At 41.5% G+C, this 17,289-nt stretch overlaps 3 protein-coding genes across 11 annotated transcripts in view; 1 reads left to right on the top strand and 2 right to left on the bottom strand.

Moving 5' to 3' along the window:
• The window catches only part of LOC135167426 (U6 snRNA-associated Sm-like protein LSm5), a 23,025-nt gene continuing 5,736 nt past the window's right edge, over window positions 1-17,289 (top strand). For all 3 annotated transcript variants that reach the window (XR_010299849.1, XM_064130608.1, XM_064130609.1), the window contains exons 1-3: window positions 1-774; window positions 846-1,042; window positions 1,142-1,218. Coding sequence is in view for 2 of the 3 variants with exons in the window: in XM_064130608.1 (XP_063986678.1) it covers window positions 729-774; window positions 846-1,042; window positions 1,142-1,174 (276 nt within the window). In the remaining variant the exon portion in view is untranslated. The remainder of the gene's footprint in view (window positions 775-845; window positions 1,043-1,141; window positions 1,219-17,289) is intronic.
• On the bottom strand, window positions 1,224-2,496 carry LOC135167421 (serine/threonine-protein kinase mos-like). Its single transcript, XM_064130600.1, has 4 exons — window positions 2,355-2,496; window positions 2,123-2,289; window positions 1,658-2,043; window positions 1,224-1,599 (listed from the first exon to the last, which is right to left on the bottom strand). Exons 1-4 carry the CDS (start codon window positions 2,438-2,440, stop codon window positions 1,282-1,284), a joined length of 957 nt encoding a protein of 318 aa, XP_063986670.1. The 5' UTR covers window positions 2,441-2,496; the 3' UTR covers window positions 1,224-1,281.
• The window catches only part of LOC135167415 (anion exchange protein 2), a 16,766-nt gene continuing 2,064 nt past the window's right edge, over window positions 2,588-17,289 (bottom strand). The window contains exons 1-8 of one of the 7 annotated variants that reach the window (XM_064130590.1): window positions 15,945-16,073; window positions 15,142-15,361; window positions 10,501-10,681; window positions 10,003-10,084; window positions 9,206-9,532; window positions 7,592-8,279; window positions 7,164-7,214; window positions 2,588-6,497 (exon numbers count right to left, since the gene is read on the bottom strand). In XM_064130590.1, coding sequence (XP_063986660.1) covers window positions 4,137-6,497; window positions 7,164-7,214; window positions 7,592-8,279; window positions 9,206-9,532; window positions 10,003-10,084; window positions 10,501-10,681; window positions 15,142-15,210 — 3,759 coding nt within the window. In that variant the 5' untranslated portion in view covers window positions 15,211-15,361; window positions 15,945-16,073 and the 3' untranslated portion in view covers window positions 2,588-4,136. Of the gene's footprint in view, window positions 6,498-7,163; window positions 7,215-7,591; window positions 8,280-8,691; window positions 8,757-9,205; window positions 9,533-10,002; window positions 10,085-10,500; window positions 10,682-11,928; window positions 12,183-15,141; window positions 15,362-15,944; window positions 16,074-17,289 lie in introns of those variants that run through there. The other 6 variants (XM_064130589.1, XM_064130587.1, XM_064130586.1 and 3 more) reach the window with 6 other exon arrangements.

Consider the following 17,289-nt stretch of genomic DNA (forward strand, 5'->3'; position numbering starts at 1 on the left):
CACAGATGCGTTGAAATTTTCTCAATAGCGGCATCTTATCCAGTGAAATATTTATCGGATTTCAAGTGCGGGTACCTCCGTGCGAAAAACTTTCAGCGGTACAAGCGGTTGTGGGCAGTAGGAGGCTCTCGTTCAGTGGTAGCGGGTTTAAATCTAGGAAAAAATAGACGTCAGGAAAAAATAGCCCGAGTCTCGTGCATTCTAACACGTGTCGGCTTCGTGGTTCATCTTTTCGTAGTCTATTTGTTCCCTGAACTTTTCAATTGTACTTCAAAAAGAGGGGAAGATCCCGGCAAATGATGCGATTAATTACTACTCTGTTTTTATTTATTTATACACTCAGGAAAAAATTCTAACACTTTCAATGAAGGATAATACTATTTTTTTTTTATTTTTGCCAGATTTTGTAGATCGATTAATGTAGTGAATACTTCCCCCAGATCGACGCCATTTGCACTATAAAATGTAAATATAAATTCTGAAAGTCATAAAAACATGAAATTCAGAAATTAAGCGATAATGGAGACAACTAATTTTGTATTCCTTCCGCTCGCCCCTCCCTTCGCGGGCCCATACAATAAGTAGTTACCGACGTCGACTCCGAGCTTACCGACAGTGAGATAATTCAGCGAGTCATACAGTAGTGTTGACAATTCCCCTGAATTTTTATATTAAATATTCGATCCATTTTCCAAAGTTGATTTGTTTATTATCAATAATAAGTGAAGATGACGAGTTCTGTGAGTACGAATCCATCAACCCTCCTTCCTCTCGGTGAGTTAAAATATATTAAATCACCGGTGGGATAACCTCAAAATTTTCGAACGTGTTTGTGTTGTTTTTAGAGCTTGTGGACAAGTGCATCGGATCGAGAATTCACATTATCATGAAAAATGATAAGGAAATTGTGGGGACTCTCTTGGGGTTTGACGATTTTGTGAATATGCTCCTGGAAGACGTCACCGAGAGCGAGGCCACCCCGGAAGGCAGGAGAGTGACCAAACTCGATCAGATACTTCTCAATGGAAATAACATAACAATGGTGATTCATCTTTTTTTTTAATAATTGGAGAATTTCACCTCCAAGTATCTAATTTTCCGGGAGTGAGATAATAAATTAATTTGATTTTATTTATTGCAGCTGGTGCCCGGAGGAGACATGCCAGAGACGTAAGAAATCTCTCTGGGAATTCCGTAATTTAAGATTGGGATAATGATGTGAGTGAAGTGATAATAATTTCATTATTATTGTAACAAAATCAAGAACATTGTCTTTTAAAATTACATTATTTTTGAAGTATTTAAAATGCCGTTCAGACGATCAATTGTTGCTCCTAATGCGGGACGATATTCAGGAGATTGTGACCATGACTCGCGGTACAGGCTCTTGTAGCTTCCCCTGCACTCGTCGACGAGGCCCTCATCAGTAGGGCGAACGCCTTTTCCTGTGAGGTAGAGAATTGTGTGGGGGTGATAATTAGAGAATGGAAATTCTCGGGATAATAACTGCCAGGCCAGAATTCCGAGGGAGTAAATGTCTGAAGTGGGGCTGGGGGAGCTTCCTTTAATTACTTCGGGAGCTACGTAGCCTGGAGTTCCCTGAAAAGTAATCGAAGTTCTCTACACATTTCTGAAATCCACGAATTTTATTACTCACCCGTAATTTCTCCCTCGAACATTTCTCCTCAATGAGAACGGAGTTTCCAAAATCAGCGAGTTTCAGCTGGCCATCGGCCGCAATTAACACGTTTTTGGGCTTGACATCTGCATGAACAATACCCGAACTATGACAAAAGTCAAGTGCACATGATATAGCCAGCCAAGTATTGATTCTCTCGATTCTGTCGAGTTCCATCTCATCCAACTTGTCCTGCAGTGAAGTGCCACACAATTCCATGGTCACCAGAGAGCAGATCTGTCCCTCCTCCACGCCAAAGATGCGAATTATGTTGGAGTGAGCTAGAGAGGCTGCGTTTCGCTCTGCCCTGATCATTTCATCTGAGTTTCCACGACGTTTAACGATTTTAGCAGCTACTTCACTACCTGTTGAACCGTCACTACTGAGTTTTAGACTTATAAAATTCATTTAAGTTGTCACTCCACTTGCACATCGTCTATTTACCTTTGTAGGAAGCCCTATAAACCATTCCAAAACTTCCGCACCCAATAATGCTGTCCTCCACAACCTTTGGAGGTCCATCCTCAACGATTTTCACACGATTAGGAGTGTCAATGCTCAAAAAACATCTGCTCCCACTCTTCGGCGGAGTTTTCGGGCTCAAAGCTCGTCTGAAACACGCACTCTTCCGCTCTTAACGGGCCAAAAAAATTACGCTCACTTGGCCATCACTCACCTGACACTGAGAAAATTCTTCGAAGGTTTTGGCGATAAAACACGCTGCGTGATCGTCGAGACGACGATCCGTGGTGACGTTGCCATTGTTATTACATCGAGATGTCACCATACGGTTTGTCACGATGATTAAAATTATCCAACTCAGTTAATTCACCACTGGCTGAGCTCAGTGTTTACATTCCATAGGGTTTGAGTACAAAAGCATGCGGAAGTAAACAGACACAAAGCAAATAGAGGGCAAAATTAAAATACGATTTATTTATTACTCGTAATACTGTACGTTAACTGAATTATTTACATAATACTATATTAACGAATCTCTGAATTATCTCTATTATGTCATCTGCAGTGGCATCAGTAGTATACGTGATCGATAAAATTGGATAATTCATCACTGTTCAACTCATTCTCGCGAGTTGTCAATTCAACAACGATAAATATTCGCAGGTGTTCCGATAGTTGATTGCGTAGTATCAATAGTCTACGAGTCTATCACAATTAAGTAAATATTGGGGGGATTTTTTAATAATTTTCGCCTTCTGTTAAAAGTCCAAGTGGAGCATTTTTTTCGGCTCCCCCTTGGCATTGATCAAAATACAATATATCTTTCATTCTGGCCCTATTTTCTGTCTTAAATTTCAAACAACTGTCCTCTCAAAATATGTGGAATTATCATGTCCTGTTCAACGGCTCTAAATTCAACACATGTAAACCTATTCACCGTCGTAATTATCCACCCAACACATTACAAAATATATTTATATCTCTCTAATACCCTCGCAATTAAAACGTCACCAAGCATTGTTCCTCCATTCCCCTAAGATTTTCTGATTCAACTAAAATTGTAAATATGGATGGGACGTTTCTGGTAATGAGATTCATTGTGCTTGGCTCCGTAGTGATATAATCAACCATTCAGGTACATTATTCAAATATAATAAACTCTTATGGCATTCATCTTATTGTCCAACTCGAAATTCTTGATTCTTGATTGTATTTCATCACGAAAAATAGGGAATTCTTGAACAAGTATTTTCGAGCAGGTTTACAAGCCTTGAATTTTCATAAATCTCTCATTTGTTCGTTCGTTCATCTAATCGTAAGTACATTAATCATCAAACCTTGGCAAATACAGCACCACTATCGATTAACATACCATTACAGTTCACTCAAATGGATGTAAAATCCCTTCCTAATCATCAATCAGGTATTGCTGAGGTAGCATCAAGTCCAACGATTCACAATAATTAAGGGTTTTAAAAATTCGAAGGAATAAATAATTGTTAGTAGCACCAATGATCAATGTCCTGTTCATCTAAGTAACTTTTGAGTGTGACGAGAAACATAAAACTGAGCGATGTGCAGTATCACTACAATAAGACCCTAATAACTATCTATATACACTAGTGATATCTGGAAATATTTTCCAATGTTGACACCACCCTCTAGTCCCTCCTAAACAATAAAATCCCAAACTACGCGCTCTATCAATTATTAATTGACAATTATTCACCTAGAAAATGATAATAAGCCTACCTACAACGTCAATAAGTACTCACATACCCACAAGTGTGAACAATTCAACTCAAGAGGTCTGAGGGACAGCCCTCCCAAAAATTTCCCTCATCAACAAATCCTCGTACCTTAAAATGCAAATATTGAGCCAATGATTAACGATAAACAATCTCAACTCATCCGCATCGATGTAGCAAATTGGAACAATATCTGAGGAATAATAAAGACTCGATCGAAGGTATTGAATCAATAAGGCACAACTGTTCTAACCAGGTAATGGGGCCTCCTCGTAGAAATCAGGCTCATCTTCGACAGTCTCGTGATCTGGTTCTTTAGTATCAAGTGCACGTAATTCAGCTGGTGTAAAGAATCTCGTCATCTGTGCTCGCAGTGGTATCATAAGTATGAGAAAGAATGGTAGTGCAAGGGCAGCTGTTGTACTCTTAACAATCCACAGGACGGTTAAGCAGAATATCTGAATGAGTGTGAATATGTGCATTTTGTATGTTTGGACACGTCTAACATAATTGGCACCACCGTGATGCTTGACAGGCATGAAGAATAATTTAACACGATCGAATAGTTGTACCCCATTGGTGGATGATATTCCCATGTAGAGGAAAACACCTAGGAGAACAGCCATGGGTACACGTCTGAGGAGTGGTGCCATGAGGACAGAAACTCCAACGAGAATTGATACAAGAAGTGCTGACACTCTCTGCTCCTTCACCTCAACGATATGCGGCTTGTCACCAGGTGCATGAGTCCTGGACATTATCGTGACAGCTGACACGTGAGTCAACGATCTCACTGATGCTGCTGAACACCAGGGTGCGCCCATCAAGCCACATCCAACGTTCATCAAACAGACCACCACAATGTCCATGTGATAACCACATCCCTTTCTCAATTTTCTCTCCTTCTTATCAATTATCAACTCTGATATCTGAGTCTCCATGAACACAAGAATGTAGACTAATAACGCGGGTACAATACAGGCAAAGGCCATCCACACAGGTACAGGATTGCCACCACCACTTGGTGAAACAATCCAACTTCTGCCTCGAATCGAGGGGGTCAAACCCTCTGGCACCAACAGCTTCTCAGTTTTAACGTCAGCCAGAAAATCAATAAGCACGAATGTGATTATACTGAGTGGTACACCAAAGTCCCCAAATGCTCGCCTAGCACTTCGACCCAAGTAGTGACTGTTCCTGAATATTCTCAGGTAATAAGCTCCCAGAAAAGTTCCCAAACAGAGGATAGTGCACATCAGTGCAGTGTTAGGTTGATTGATAAGTAAATTCGCTGAGTTGTATCTTGGTAACGTTCCGTTTGAGCACATATCACTCTCAAGAGTCTCATTCATTCCACCATCACCACCAATAGTTGAATTCACCAACGACGTACTGTTATTATCATCGCAAACAAAACAGTACTCATGGAGGAGTGGATTCCTCTGAAAATAATTCACAAGTTTCACGAATGTCTCGACGATGTACAGAAGTGATATTAACCCAGTGAAAATTTCCTCGGTGAATCGTGTGAATAGTCTCACCAGGACCGAGCCCTCGGCACAAGCCACTGTCAGGGCGATGATTCCCATCCATCCCCCTACGTAGACCCTCATCGTCAAGAAGTCGAGACCATTTTGAATACAGAAATTGTAGAGACTTTCATCAAACAACAAGAGAGGTCCAGTCGTCCCGATAATTACAAGTGGTTGAGTTGAAAAAAGGGCCATTATGACTCCTGTCCAGCAGCAGGACACCAGGGTCTCCGAAATGCCAATAATATTTCGCGTTTTGTCACTGATGAGACCTCCAAATGTGATGGCGGCGCAGAGGGCAGCGAAGTACATGAAAATAGCAGCAGCAAGACAAGAAGAATTGAGACCCTCAGTGAAGTCTGATAAATAGAATGAATATCTTCGTTTGACGTCGTTGATGAGACCCCCGAAGGGTCTTCTGGTCCTCCTCAAGGGATCACTGTCATCCGGGGGCTTTCCCTCTTCACCAGCTAGCAGAGCCTTCTTGATAGCCAGTGATTCATTCGCCTTTTCCACTCTAGCAGCTTTGGCCAGTGCCTTTGCCTTGCGATTTCTTATCGCCTCGCTCTTGGACTTGAGTTCGTCAAAGGGCAGCAGCGCCTGGCGCTCCCAGTCCCCAGGGGGAAGGACTATCGAATCATCCAGAAACTCGTTTATCGCAGACAAAAGCTCACGACGCTCAGTGGCTTTGTAAGCGACCTTGTGAAATGATGTGTTTGCCATCAGTGTTGATATCGATCTTCCTATCTCGTGGTAATCCAGGTCGGCGTTGCGAGGCCCCAGAAGGGTGAACATAAATCTCACCGGGATGTTCACTTCTGTTATCGATGGGAGAAGAACTCCCTCGGCTAGACGGACGAAGGCTATTGTCGGCTGGTCCAGAAAATCAACTGCGCCCACAAGCACCACCGTTGCTTCAGCTCCTGCTGGTATCCTCTTCAGGATATACTCGTTGCGGTTCTTCTTTAGATCCTCACTGCTGCTTGTGTATGTCATCTCTTCTTTCATGTCTATGGTGGTGTGATTGGGGTCCGGGGGATGAGTCGGGATGATCTTCGACTTTGCGTCTTGAAGATTCTGGGGAAATAAAGCGGACGAGTCGTGTTAGCGAACTGGTGATCTCTTCGGAGAAGATTGATTATCGACAGGAATTATGACTCTGCCTTGAATGATAAACACAGAGTGAATCCTAAACATATTCATGATTGAGTTTGGACTGCAACGTGTGGTAACTTAATGAATAAAATGCTTTATCGGTTCGGGGACTGAGTGATTGATGGACACGTACAAAAGAATTTCGCAGGGAAACCTAACTATTTCGATGAGCGATTCTGCAGGATCTCTGGGGAGATTTTGTCGCTTCGTTTCTTGTAATGATTGTTTTTTTATGCTACGTGAACACTCAAGAATTGGCTAGATCCTGACGGACTTTCCAGTGGAAATTAAATAGAAATCGAGCATAAGTTTCGAGGGAATTAGCTAGGTTTTCCTATGAAACTTTTACGTGCGTGGACTTACAGTACAGGGACTATCTCCACTGAATGCCTAATTTTCGAGCTCTTTTATGATTGCTTGATACCTGTAGGTCCATTCACTTTGGTTATTGTAAACAAACACGGATAAGTTTATTCAGCAACGGGTGAGGATATATTCGATGGGAGGATATCAACTAATGAACGATAAATAATGGTAAAATTCGATACAAAATGCGTAACAACGAGAGAGATTTATCGTTAAAGTTACATGGTTGTCAGTGCTCTCCCGCGCAGTATCTTCCTCATCCAGCCAGATAGACTGCGGAAATAATACAACAGTACCGTCAGTTATTCTATTCAGTTAGGAACTCCGAAAAAAATGGAAAAAAAAATTCAGGAGTTTTCGATTTTCTTGTTATACCTAGGGGCTCAAAAGGAATATTTTTATTCAATTAGTATTTGATTGGTTACTCGTTATCCGTGAGTTTAAGGTAGTACGGCCGCCATTATGATTGGGAATAGTATTTTATAATGATAGTATTTCAAATCAAGAGATCAAAAATTCAGAAATATTTTATAGAATAATTCAACTTAATTAAATAATTCCCACTCATTATTAGCGGTGGTGGCCATTCTCCTTCCACCCAACTTCACCAATTCCCTACTCTAAGACCCCCCAAAAAATCTCTAAATTACCTGAAGTGAAGTGTAGCTCGCATAATTCTTTTTCCCTCCGAAGCGAAAGCCCCTCTCATGTTCGTGAACATGTCGATGTCTCAGCAGCAGTGCCCGCATGACAACGGGCCTGTCCTCGGGTAGAATAAGCTCCTCGATAACCATCTGCTCCACAACCCTGTAGGCCAACCCCGGCACTTCCTTCTCCTCGAGATCCAGCAGTACCACCCCAGTCTCAAGGCAACGTCGAAGATTGAGGAGCGAATGGAAACTGAGAGACGCCACGTGGGGTCTGCCCCATCTATCCGCACCCTCTTCGACGTCTTCTTCGTATTTTATCCACCTGGCAGTCTCTCTCCACTCCCTCTCCTCGCCGATACCGTGCAACTCGTCGAGCTGTACAAAAACCTCGTGGGGCGAGTGATCATACATCTTTTTAAACGTCTCATGGGGTATTCCACCCTCTTTCTTCCTTCCAATTTGTACTGTCGAGTGGGCGGCCTTGTGCCGACGCATCCCCCGGGGATCATCGCTCCTGTGCGACTCAAGATCATCTATGTCTAGCTCTTGTAAAGTTGAAGCCTCGTCCGGTTGAACCGATACACGTCTCCCCATTGCACCAGCAATGTCCGGTAGTCCAGCGCCCGATCTCTTTCGCCATTGCGGATCCTCTTGGAGTGAGTACTTACGCGACTTGTAGTGATGCCTTCTGTCAATAATTCACAGCTTCATTACGTGATATTTATAAATACAGTTAAAGCGGGCACTCAGCACGTGCCAAAAATTGAGATATTTAGCCTCGACATTTGGTTGTAGTTTAATTTATTATCGAATTTTTTCTGGTCATTTACACCGGTGGAGAAAATTTCAATTTCGATGGAGAATGAGTCATTAGTAGTCAGATTTATTATCGCAATTTGTATTGATCTGATTGAATTCAGGTAACAAGATGATAAATTTATAAAATTCAATAATTCAAGTCCATCAATCTCCTCAATGTCAAAATAATTCAATAGTGCATCTATTCACGTAAGCGGCAAATTCAGTTTATCTTTCTCTTGAAGCACTGAGTGAAAACGTGAGAGGAATGAAGCTGTAAAATGAAGGGAGTCGTGAACTACCGTCTAATATTGCCGATGCGGTCGTGGGATCGATCGTAGGTGACAGGCATGTCAACGAGGGCGAGCGTCTACTGAGGGCCCGATGGACTTTTATTAAAAGTTTCGACAAATGTATATGCATTGCGAGATTTGTCGGGCGCATGAACAAAATCAAATGAGCGGAAGACGTCTCGGCGTCCTCACCCGAATGCCTGGCTGAGGGCCATGGCACAAGGCAGTACGCGGGGTGTCTACATGCAAAAATAAACTTGTGACTGCATTTATTTGACTATTGTAGTTTTCCATAATTGCCGGTTGACATGCGAACTGGAACCGCAGGATTTGGAGGATTTTCGAAAAGCATTTGAAGGTTCCGGGCGGAAAAAAAATGGAAGAGTAGCCAGGGGAGGATTCTGCTGCACAGGAATTCGTTTTAATTGCGCAAAGTGGTCTACCCAGATGCTGAGTAAGTCCTTGAGTCTTCGATTTCATACATTTATTTGTGAATAAATAATTCCTTTTGTGGGGGACTCACTTGTGATCGTGCTTGTGCCGACGCTTGCGGTCCTCCTCGGTGAGGGCCTCCTCGGTCTGCGGGGACTGGTCTTCCTCTTCCTGGATCTTTTCAAACTGCACTCGGGGTGCGCCAATCAGGGGGGAGTCTGTGCAACCGGAGGCTGCACGCTCAGATACCGGGGCCTCGGACTCACTGCTCAAGGTGTTGTCCTGGTCGTCTGGAGAGAGAGTGCCGTCGGTGTTGGTCACTGATGGCGCATTGTCGGGGGTGTCTGTGCGCGGGGTGTCACCGTTTCTAGTGGTTGCCACACTGTCTTCGTCCGGCTCTTGATCGGTTGAACCCTCGCTTTTGGGGAGAAAATTATGATTGATTGATTCACTGGTAAATTAATTGTGGAATAAGTTGAGGCCCTTCGAAAATGGCTATCACTATTGGGATAAACTAGAAAATTCAAATGATGTTCAAATGACCGTTTTGGAATTGTCAGCTTTAAAAAAATGTGCTGAGACTCGGGCATTTCAGAAGTGGGGAAATGTCATGAGTAGAACCAATTTTAGAGCCAGCGTTCCATCAATAACCCCGAATCTGTCGGAAATGGGGGAATTTCCCGGTCTCTTCTAGGGCAGAGGGAAACGTACAAAGAAGCCATTCATGAAAATTTCACCATCTCCCTTTCATCTTAAAATATTCGATGAGAATTCAAGACCGAGGGGATCGGAGATATATATGGTTTTGCCAATTCACTCTTAATATTGTCCGTTGATGGCGAATTCCGATACTCCAATTAATTACGTATTAATGACGACCAAACTTACGTTGATAGATGCCTTCTCATTGATCTTGAGTGTAAGCTCTTCAAGGGCATGTGTGGATGTGGATAACTTCGTTTTCGGTGTTCTGAAATCAATAAGAAATGCGTTTCAAAATATTTCAGGATTTTTCTTTCGTTTAATCCTTGTCATGAATTTTATTCTTAATTTAAGTAATGTGGAATTATTTATAAACAATATTTGGTTATTCATGATAGTTGGATATCCCTAATGCTCATTAATACAATAAAGCTTAATTCGCTGAGACCGCGGGAAACACAACAGAATGTCACTCAGAAAAAAAAAATGATATCACTTTAATTCTTTTTATGGAGGCAGTGATGCATGCAACTTGTCCCTGCATATTATGCCCAGACAAGTGGCCATTTGTCACCAGTAAATTAATGACTCTGCAGTCTCATTTATTTTCATTCCCTCTATTCTTTTGCCTCATCGGATCCAATTACCGAGAAAATAGTTGGTGAACATGCATCTGACACTTACGATTGAACACCTGATCGCCATAACGTGGAGGTGGTCCACGATCTCTGTCGCGGTCGGAGCCAGCTGACTCTGAGGGTGAGCCCAACCGAGCTACGTCGAATTTTTCACCAGAGTCCATGGCGAAGACCTTCTCCATCTCCTCGTCCAGCTCCGGGACCGTTTCCGCGCCATTTCCGTCGGTCTAAATGTCATAATCCCATGGATTAAAATTGCTGTGAGAAACTTTTTACCGCTTATCACAATCTGGCTATTACACCGCGATATATTACTAATGAACTGGGGGAGATTCCGCTGATAGACAGAATGACAGGGGTATTAGCTTCAACTTTAATTAATTGTGTCAATATACGCGTGACAAATTTGTGAGGGCGAGATTGTACTGATATTGACTCGTCCAACTGAGGAATTTACGCTTATGAAGGCCTGGAATTTCGCACTCAAGGCAGCAATTCCCCCTCCTAATTTCCATGAAAATCATGAAAAATTGCGGTCTCATGAAATTTTGCAATCAAACAGTCGGAAAGGTGATGATTAACTTCGTGATTGAGGGTATAAAAATGATATCCGCTGATTACATCGATAAAATCAGACACTATTTGGAGAACAGGAATGACTACTTAAGGAAAATCATTGAAAAATCTTCAATACACTAATTGTACGAATAAAATACTTTATAAATTAGGAGGATTTTTGTTGTCAATGAAAAGAAAACATCTTAGCATTAGCTTACACTTCGATTACTACTGTCAATACTCGAGTTACAAATTCGTGAGGGTGAGCTTCCGCTGATATTGACTCGTCCAACTGCGGAATTCGCAGCATAAAAAAATGCCTCGAATTTCACACCGAGTGCAGTAATTCTCCCTCTCCTTTGCAATGAGAATCATAAAAATTGTGGAGTCATGAAGATTTGTAATAAAACATTCGGAAAGGTTATGACCAACTGCATGATTGGTATTCCTGCCCCACCTCAATAGAATCAGGCACTGATGAACGTTGGACTCTCTGGACAATGCCAGAACAATTACTCAATTAAAAAAAAATCTGCTTCTTAATAATGTTTCACCTGGTGGCCAGTTACATTTAAAATATCCTACTCAGATAAACCTCTGAAGTATAAATGTACTGATGGACTAGGGGCGATTTGGCCGATAACGAAAAATGACTGGAGTATCAGGTACCACTTTAATTATTAACGACAATAAACCCTTGCTAACTCAGTGAGTAAGATTCTGCTGACATTGACTCGTCCAATCTCGGAATGCCCACCACCAAAAGCCTGGATTCTTGCACTGAGCGCACTGATTCCCTTTTCTCCCCCAACCCAAAAATCACGAAAACAACCAGTTATCAAATGGTGCAGTAAATCAATTGGGAAGATTATGACCGTGTGCACAATCGGGGAAAAAAAACTTTTCACTGGCCCACCTCAACAGCCTCAGGCACTGATCAACGCTGGACTTTTCGGACAACGTCAGAGTGATTACTCAATGGCAAAAGATTTTTTTTTAATAGTTTCACCTGATGAGAAGTTAAGAGTGAACGTCGGAGCCAACGGAGGACCTTTCCCCGCGCTTTTTGGAGGAATGACTTTCCAGATGAACTGGCGCCTGCCTCGGGCATGGCATCCCGGGCTGGAGTGAAGAGAATACAGAGCTTCCGCGCAGGCTGGAAAGTGCTCTTTGCGTTACCACCACCTCTCAGCCCACCCTCGGGGAGAGACCGCTGGTCGATATCCAACTTGCGGGACATATGAAGTGTATCGAGTACGTGGACGGATAATAGCATCCCCTGGGCCCTTCACCTGCCTTTTCACGATGTTTATCCTTTTTTTGACTCATCAGTTGCTGGAGATTAGCGCCAGCATATCGCAGGACATTTGAAGGGAGGTAGGGAGTACTGCAGCCACTGGGGGGCGAATTATAGAGGGATTTCCGGTGATATTTTAGATTCGTCGATAGCTGGACAGGCTCAGGGCTTGCGTGGTGAGCACAAAGAGCAACAAGTGCCATTTGCCCGCGACACTGCGGGGGAAACAAAGGTCTTGGGCGTCGTGAGAATTTGTTATTTTTCGTTAGTGGGCACCTGCGATAGGGGAGGCGCAGCTAGTGGAGTCCATTGCAATATTCGTGGTATCTGTTTTCGATTCGTATTGTCATTCTCCCCGGGGTCGTGTCCCTACGGAGGGCAGGAGAGATTGTGTTTGAGGGGGAATGGAATTGCACGTGAGAAAATCTGAGGAGAAGTTTGTTGATGAGAAAACGTCAGGAAACATTCTACTACTTTCCTGATGTACACCTGTCAGTAGAGTAAAAGCGAAAGAACAATATTTGCCATCGTTTTGCGCAGTTTTCAATTCATTTTCTGTTAACCGATTGCGTATGAAAGATTTATCGATTGTCCTCTAATACGCAGACACCAGATAATTGATGTTTTTGAAGCATTGAAATTTTTTGAGCATTTGTCTTTCAAACTTTTAAATTTTTATTCGAATGCAAAGAAACAGTTACTGGGATAACGAAAATAAATCGCAGTTCAGTCCTCGAGTTTGAATTCTCGAAAAAATATAAATTTTGAATACAATTCCCCAGACAATTGCCGATGTTGCAATTTCGCTAGTTGTATTACGCAATCGAAAGTTTCTCTCATGAGAAAAATGTTCATTAAGTTGTTTCGCGCAGTTTTCAATTTATTTTCTGTTAACTGAGTGCATATGAAGGATTTATCGATCATCCTTTAGTATGCATAGAGCGACGGCGCGGTGTTTCCACAAGTTGCTCCCACCCACTCCACCCAACATCGACCGTCCACTCCCCACCCAGGTCTCACTACCTTCTATCTATAGCCCACAATAGCCCATCCAACAATGGCACTAACCTTGAACCTCAAAAAGCGCCACGTTTTCATTTAATCTCGTGATTCTATCTAGCCAATTTTCACTGGTTTTTTTTTCTGGGGAAATGACAGTGAAAAAACCTAATCACCTGGTAACAGGGACTCGTGTCATTTCACGGAGGCAATGACGCTGGGGTGATTGACAATGATCGGTGGTTTATATGTTTTTAATCTAATCTACGGCTTCTGATCGTCGTTACATAAAGGGGAAATGCCAGCTCACAAATGCAAGAAAAATACGACTCGTGCAACCAGACGGGCGGTAACACGATAAGTATACTGTTTTTTTTTTTCAAATTATCAATTTCAAGACTAATCACCTTTCCGCGACAGAAAAACAATGCATGACACTCGAGTAGAAACAATAATTTTCTTGCAATGGGAAATCATGTGCAAAAATTTACTGGAATTTTTTTTTCCCTATTTTTATTGGACCTTTTCTGTAAATCTATTGAAGGAAAAACTGAGAGATGAGAAGCGAGTTTTCCAGCAATTTAACTGCCCAGTTTTTCCTGAAAATTGGTTTCAATTTGCAAAAGGAAATAGTAAACATACGAATCACAGCCATGCTGCAAAAATTATGGAGTGCTAAAATGTCGAAGTTGAAGTTTTCCAAGAATTATTGTTCCAAACACGATATTTTAGCCATCAAACAATACCCATCGTCAAAGCCTTTTAGAAAATATTTTCTACCGCTGTAAATGACTGTTTTGTCAGTAGTATTCGCACAAGTGCTCGAGAATTATCGAATATTTTGCGATAGCGCTGTTCTGAAATTAGGCACACGTCATTATTTTCAAGTGCTATACTGGCTCTTGAGTTCAATAGGCTCGATTACTTAATTCAATTTTTTAATCCCAAGGCCTGGATTTCAATCTTGATTGAGTTGATAATTCTTCATTACTTTAAACACTGGAAACCTATTCATTCGTGTTTACGCTGGATCTTTGCAAGAATTATTGAGTAAATAGAGCTGGTGGTTTCATTAACGAGAATTTCCTGAGTAACATCGATCGCTCGTCGGCTTGTTACCGGTTGATGTCTCTTGCATTATAAATTAAATTTTTACTTCGTACTTCCCTCCGTATTTTCCGGCAAATGAATTTAATAACCAGTGCCAAAAAATCGACTATGGTAAGGCAAAACCTATGTTTAAATAAAATCTATTTACATATATTTTCATGTTTTTAAAAAATCTCCCTCAAAATTCTTCTGACGTCATGCTATTTTTGTCATCCCAGTTTTTCAATCCATGAACCTCTAATGACTTCCTCTCAGTGCCTCCAAAAACCTAAAAAAAAACCCAGATAGAAATACGGAAATGGGCGGCACCGCCTCAGTCGCATGGTCATCGAAAAAAAAATCCACCACAAAGCGGGACGACCTCGCAAACTTATTGGCCTGATTGTTGACGGTCACAAGTCAATAACCATTTAACGTTTCGCACAACTATGGTGTTAAAAATCTTCAAGTGTTGACAAATTCCGTATTAATCTTCAACAAGAGGAAACTATGCAGACGACGTGTATGAAAAAAAATACGGAGGGACTCAATGTCTCGCGGAGACATCAAATAACAATGTCATGGAACTAATGAACCGTGGAAATTAAAAACCATACGGCGTATCGGACAGTCCCGATAACGGCCCTCAACATTCAGATCGATTAAATAGTCGGAAAATTAGCCGGGATTTTATCGATAAGCCCTCATCGACATTAATTAATCTGATTGTGATATTTCACTCACCGAGGGCCGTTTGCCAAAGCCGAGAAACGATAATTTTCTCTTCGTACTGAGTGAAGATTTGCGATCCATTATTCTCTCACTCTATTCGCTGAAATCCCGTTGACCGAGATGCACTGTTACTTTCTAATGTCCTTTTTCCTCGGTGCTCGACCAATCCTCAGGCGGGACGGGGATGTCCACATGTAGAGATGTCGGGGCAGTGCGGGCTCCGTTCTGCTAACTGTTGAAAAATCTCAATAATTATGTTGTCCGAGTCAATGGGGAGAGGAAAACGATTGTGTCCTCCCTCGTGGGATTGTTAATTTGTCGACAGTTACAGGAGAATCATCACTATCGAACCGATCACGAGAGCAACGCACCACTGACTGACCAACAGGCTCGTCCAGAGAACAGGCCAGAACAATAACGACACTTGGTGATGGAAGCCAACTATCATTTTTCATCATAAGTAACAGAATAACTTGGGAATTTAAATCGATGGGTAATTTCATGGAGATCGATTTCAACGGTCGTTTAAAAATAGATGGAAAGAGGATTAGATTCCAGATCATTTTTTATCAGTTGGCGGTCCTTTTCTTTTTTTTAATAATAAAGCGTGTTGGTCAATGTAGTGTAAGTCTCGTGCTTGAGATAAAATTAATAATTGATGAGACTTTTGTAAAAAATCCAGCATTTTCAATCATTTTTTAAGGCGTATTAATGAACTTGGGAATGAAAACGGTCGAAAGTACTGTCTAATTCAGTAAAAAGTTATAAAAAATCATCAATTGACATAAGAGAATTAATAAGAAATTAAAAAATACTGTGGGATTGCAGCAGACGTTTATCTCACGGATGTTCGAACGAAACTCTGACGATTGTCGATCGGTTTTTAATGCGAGGGGAAAATAAACTTCACAGCCCAATGTTGTGAATTCACCCGATCGTCCTTGTCACGAACAGTGCGACAATCATCGATCTGTATCATACGTTTTCTTTTAATCCATAGTCGGTTGTTCATGACTATTATTGTGGTCTTTAGTGCGTTCATTACCATCTCAATGGGCTCCATCGTTTTTATGTTTGCGTCATTGATGGGGTACGTGAGGCGAGATAAGGGATAACAAAAGGAACTTTTAAAGTGACATGTGTCAGTTGGATCGGTGGAAAATTGTTTTGATAATGGAACCAGGGGAATTTTACTCGAACATTGAGCGTTTTTATGAGCTGTGTATAGAGACAATTTATACTGGCGGCCTTCCAAATTCCATGTACGTGAAAAACGAGATTTTCTTAAAAATCTTTTCCTAGTTTTTTTTTTCTCGCGCGCAAACGATCCGCTTCTTTGCAACCTTGTGCTGGAAATGAACCAATGCCTCTCCATTCCATCGCCAATCACGAGTGAAGCTCGATCCCGGAGGGATTATTTTGTTTTTCCATTCGAATGGGCTCACAATATGTTTAAATTTCGTGTAATGACGACTGGAATATTACGGACTGGATTAATTAATTTTTATTAATTCTGATAAATGGCGTGATAGCTCGGATGGGGGATTAACGCAACCAAAGTCACGGGACTGACTGTTCTAATCATGTATCAATTGGATGCAATTAGCGGTGAGTGACGAAACGTTGAATTAACGGGGTAGTTAGTCTTTTGCGGCTGATTAGTGTGAGAATTAGGGGGCTGACTAATGGCCGAGAACATCACTGTGTTGGTCCCACAATAGTTGAGTTCAAATCTCAATTTCGTTGACAAATTAATAGAGCCGTGAATTGTCAATTGAAGGTCTATAAAAATATTGTTAGAGAGCAAAACGATCGCGAAAGTCAGTGAAGATAAGGCGAGGCCATAATCGATGGGAAAATTATCGATTTGAAAATGCAATTGCCGCTATATCTTATCAATTACCGTCACGTTCCCAAGTGCTAAAGAAATGCGATTAAAACTCAATCTCAATTTCGCTGAAAGGAGTTTCAAATCCACTTAAGAATTGGTGATATAAAATAATCGACAAATGCTCTAAATTTCTGAAGACATCACGTGAAGTTCAAGATATAGGAAAATACGTGCAAACGAATTGAAAGAATCTGTCGAGTCTAGTCATAAATGAAGAATTTCATTCAACTTGATGAAAAAAAATGGAAGAAAAAGTTCAAAGGACCTAG

The sequence above is a fragment of the Diachasmimorpha longicaudata genome, chromosome 11 (assembly GCF_034640455.1).
Source record: "Diachasmimorpha longicaudata isolate KC_UGA_2023 chromosome 11, iyDiaLong2, whole genome shotgun sequence".
Lineage (NCBI taxonomy): Eukaryota > Metazoa > Arthropoda > Insecta > Hymenoptera > Braconidae > Diachasmimorpha > Diachasmimorpha longicaudata.